The sequence below is a fragment of the Arachis ipaensis genome, chromosome B6 (assembly GCF_059453495.1).
Source record: "Arachis ipaensis isolate K30076 ecotype BB chromosome B6, ASM5945349v1, whole genome shotgun sequence".
Classification (NCBI taxonomy): domain Eukaryota; kingdom Viridiplantae; phylum Streptophyta; class Magnoliopsida; order Fabales; family Fabaceae; genus Arachis; species Arachis ipaensis.
The window spans coordinates 16,263,994-16,268,561 of NC_142441.1; the positions used below are offsets into that span (position 1 = coordinate 16,263,994).

The following is a 4,568-nucleotide window of genomic DNA, read 5'->3' on the forward strand; positions in this document are numbered from 1 at the left end:
ACATTCAAGTGAGAATAATTGAAAAATATAATATGATTTGTTAGTATAATTGATAGTAGGATAACATTGAATCACTTTTATAAACGTTAAGGATACAAATAGGACGATTTAAATGTTAGGGACACAAATAGGACTTACCCCAAACGTTGGGGACAAAAACGATACTTTACTCTTATATAAATTATTAATTTAGTAGTTAATTTTTTTATGTACATATAATATAATTATTTTGTGTATTCACTTGAAATTTAATGTTTTATCACTCTAAATTAAAATATGACTCATAGTCTCATACTTCTAATAAAAACCATATTCCATCTTAAAATACTTAAATAATGAATTGCAAAATAATTACACACCAAAAAAAGTTAAAGAAATATTTTTTTTTCTTCAAACAAAAAAGAAAGATAAGATTCCATTTCCACCCTATAAATAAGAGTAAACAAGAGGAACTAAAAAAACCGTCTTCCAACAAATAAAAAAAAAAAAACAGAGGAGCTTTGTTTCACTCACTCCATCACTGACTCGCTCTCTTTCTTTTGTTTCTATGCTTCGAAGTGCAAGAACCGCTGCAGTGATTTCTTTGTTCTATGCTTTCAAATACATGTTTAGTATCACTTCTATTCACAAGCTTCCATTTCCCTTTAAGTGAGAAATATTTAAAAAGGAATTAAAAAAAAAAGTTACTTCTCTGTTAGCAAGACAATTCACATAACTCTTAACACCCTTGGAGCAATGGATTCATTCAGTTTCCATAATCTTCAAGCCGAGAAAGCCAACGCGATCCTTAAGAATCGAAAGCTTGGAAGGATCACAGGCATATTACGCTTCCTTGAGGTGTGTTTTGTTCTAGTTTTGATCTCAAGGCTCTCTCTACACCTCCCGGTTGCAGTTAAGACCTCGAGTGAGTACTTTAGGGACTTGTCCATGTTTGTTAACAATCCTCGGTTCGTTTTCCTCATTGGAAACGCAATAATCATCGCTCTTTTCGCTCGGTCGGGACAGTTTTCGGCTCAAGTCTCTAGAAGAAACGATTCGGAGAACGATCTTTACCAAGAAGTTCTCTATAATGCAACAAAGAAACAGAAAGTTCAACAGCAAAACCTAAAAAACAGAGCAAAACAGGGGACAGATATAGAGGATTCCTTAGAAAACATCAAGAATCAAGAAAAGGAGGGAATAAAAAGTGAGGATAGCACAAAGAATAAAAGAATTAATAGAAGCATGGTGAAACACGAAGAAAATAATGGAATCTTTTCAAGAAAAGAAGCGAATTTCGGCTTAAGGAGCAAAGGAATTGATGCTGGAAATAACAAGTGTGATGTAGAGAAACAGAGCATGAAAACAGGGGAAGTGAATAATTTCTGGGAGATGAAGAAATATAGAAGGTGTCAAACAGAGATTTTTCACCGTGTGAATCGCGCTGAACAACGACATGGCGATCTACGAAGGTGTGAGACAGAGAAGAGAATCAAAGCTATTGCACATGCTTCTACTAAGGAGGAGGAAGAAGAAGAAGAAAGAGCTTCATACCCTGAAGATACCATGAGCAATGAAGAGTTTCGCTGCATCATTGAAGCTTTCATTGCAAGACAACAAAGGCTCCGAAGAGAAGAAGATTACTCTCTAGCTTGAAACTATTTCAGTTCTGATCTTAAAAATAGGATGGAAAAAGGGAAGATATTGTAGAAACTAAAAACTATGTAAATAAAGTGAAAAAAATGTATCAGTAGGTTATCAAGGGTGTTATAGTGTATGAGTAGGTTGTTAATCATGTTTAGAGTAATGTGATTATTTTTTCTCCACCTAGTATTGATGTGTATATATTGTATAAATTTCGTATAATACGAGTATGAGTAAGAGAATTAAAGCATGTTTTATGATGGTAAATACTTTGGTTCCTTAATTACAGATAATGAATTCGAGTATTAAAAATGAAAAATTACATTATATCAATTCAGTGTCATGTCATGAAGAGGGTCTCTGATTCTTTTACGTGCAATAAGAGCATGCAGCTAAGAGCATTTCCAAGAGCATATGTCTTTCTCTATTTTGGGTTGAAAAGGAACTATTTAATACCTGTGTCTCAAAATCTTGTCTAAAAATCTTGTTATATTCTTTGATGCCAAAGTTGCCAAGTGGGTTAACAAAAATTCCTGACCTAAGGGGAAAGGAACAAAATTACGTGGACAAAAGCATTTCCATTTTGAACAGCCACTTAGCTTCTATTTAAGTGAGGAGAATATTGAAAATAAAAAGGTATACACAACATGACCGCACATAGCTGGTGTGCCCTTGACATGCAAATTAGCAAAGTCTAACTTTAAAAGGCCAAACTTTAGGTGTATAACAAAATCAGTTATAACAATAACAAAGTCTTGTTCTATTAGGTGGGATTGGTTATATGGATGAAATAACGCTATTGACCTTTATCATATATTATATCTACAAAAAAATCGTTTACATGTAAATCTCGTTTGACCACTTCATGGATGGTCTTCCTCTGCCTTTCACCTCTTATCCATCTTTTATCTCATTCACCCTCCTAACTGTCTGTTCTGTCGGTTTTCTTCTCACATGTCCAAACCACTTGAGACGCGATTCTACTATCTTTTCCACAATAGGTGCCACTCTAACTCTCTTTCTTATATCTTCGTTTCTTATTCTATTCAATCGCGTATGACCATTCATCTATCTCAACGTCTTCATCTCTATCACACTTAACTTATGTTTGTGCTCCTCTTTGACCACCCAACACTCTGTACCATAAAGCATAGCTGGTCTGATAGCAGTGCGATAGAATTTACCTTTAAGTTTTAAAGGCACTTTTTTGTCACATATGAAATCAGACGCACTCAACCATTTTGACCAAGTTGCTTGAATCCTATGATTTACATAATATTCAATTTCTCCATTATCCTGTATGATGCACCTAGAATACTTAAAACTTTTAACTTTTAACTTTCTGTAAGATGTTTTCTCCAATATTCACCTCTATATTAGGGTTTTTCCTTCGGCAGCCGAACTTACATTCCATATATTTCGTCTTATTACGGCTTAGACGCAAGTTATATACTTCTAGAGCTTCTCTCCATAAATTCAACTCCTTATTTAGGTCTTTCTTTAACTCTCCCATAAGGAATATATCATTGGCAAAAAGTATGCACTATGGCACAGGCTATTGGATATGCTCTATGAGTACTTCCAAGACTAATGTGAAAAAGGTATGGACTTAAAGATGATCCCTAGTGTAATCCTATACCAATAGAAATTTTCTCTATTACACTACTTTAAGTCATCATACTAGTTGTAGTCTCATCATACATGTGTCTAATTGCACAAATATATGCGATTATTACTCTTTTCCTTTCCAAAATCTTTCGTAAGACCTTCCTTGGCACCGTATCGTACGTTTTTTCCAAATCAATAAACACCATATGTAGATTTCTTTTATTACTACGATACCTTTCTATCATCTTTCTTAACAGGTATGTAGCTTCAGTGATGAATTTTCCTGGCATAAAATCAAATTGGTTCTCTGTTACTTGTGTCTCTTGTCTCAGCCTCCGTTCTATCACTTTTTTTCCAAAACTTTATGGTATGACTCATGAGTTTAATCCCTTTATAGTTTCTGCAACTCTGTATATCCATTTATTCTTGTAGATAGGTATCAAGGTGCTCTTTCTCTACTCATCTGACATCTTCTTTGAGCTTAAAATCTCATTAAAAAACTTGATTAACTAACTAATTTCTTTCTCTCTAAGGCTCTTCCAAACTTCAATCGGAATATTATCGGGTCCTACTGCCCTTCCATTTTTCGTTTGATTTAGAGCCTCTTTACCTCGAAATCTCGAATCATTCGATAGTAGTCGAAATTTTGATCTTCTTTCCTCGTGAATAAAAGTCCAAGGCTAGAAAGAGATTTCTGTCCTTCATTAAATAACTCGTAGAAGTAACTCTTTTCACCTTTCACTGATCTTCTCATCTTGATCCAAAACATCTCTATCTTTATTCTTTATGCACTTAACCTGATTTAAGTTTCTCGTTCTTTTTTCACGGCCCTTTGCGATTCTATATATACATTTTTCTCCATCCTTCGTGCATAAAGACTGGTAGAGACCCTCATATGCTCTTGTTCTTGCTTCACTTACAGTCACTTTTGTTTCTTTCTTAGCCGTCTTATATTTTTTTTTCAATTATCTGCGTTGCGGCACAAAAACCACTCTTTAAAGCACTTTCTTTTTGCCTTTATCTTTTCTTGTACACTCGCATTCTACCACCATAACTCCTTGTCTCTTGGTTCTATCCTTCTAGATTCACCAAAATTTTCTTTTGTTGTTCTTCTAATAACTTCTGCCATCTCCTTCCATATCTGATCTCTTCCGTGCTTCCATCCCCTTCCCACTTTGTCTCTTTTCTTACCCGTCTTGGGAAGTTTTTTTGTTCATCACCTTTCATTCGCCACCACTTCGTCCTTGGGTTTTTCGTATGATGTCTTTTTTCTCAACTCTTGCTCAACGCGAAAATCTATGACGAGCATCTTATATTGTGTTGTTAAACTTTCTCTT

At 34.6% G+C, this 4,568-nt stretch overlaps 1 protein-coding gene across 1 annotated transcript; it reads left to right on the forward strand.

Annotated features, from left to right (window-relative positions):
- Nucleotides 1–462: 462 nt before the first annotated feature.
- Nucleotides 463–1,890, forward strand: LOC107645821 (uncharacterized). Its single transcript, XM_016349943.3, has one exon. It carries the CDS (start codon nt 736–738, stop codon nt 1,633–1,635), a length of 900 nt encoding a protein of 299 aa, XP_016205429.1. The 5' UTR covers nt 463–735; the 3' UTR covers nt 1,636–1,890.
- The last annotated feature ends 2,678 nt before the right edge of the window (nt 1,891–4,568 follow it).

What these genes read in the sequence shown, in the direction of transcription:
- LOC107645821 (XM_016349943.3), top strand. Translation starts at nt 736, where the DNA reads ATGGATTCATTCAGTTTCCATAATCTTCAAGCCGAGAAAGCCAACGCG.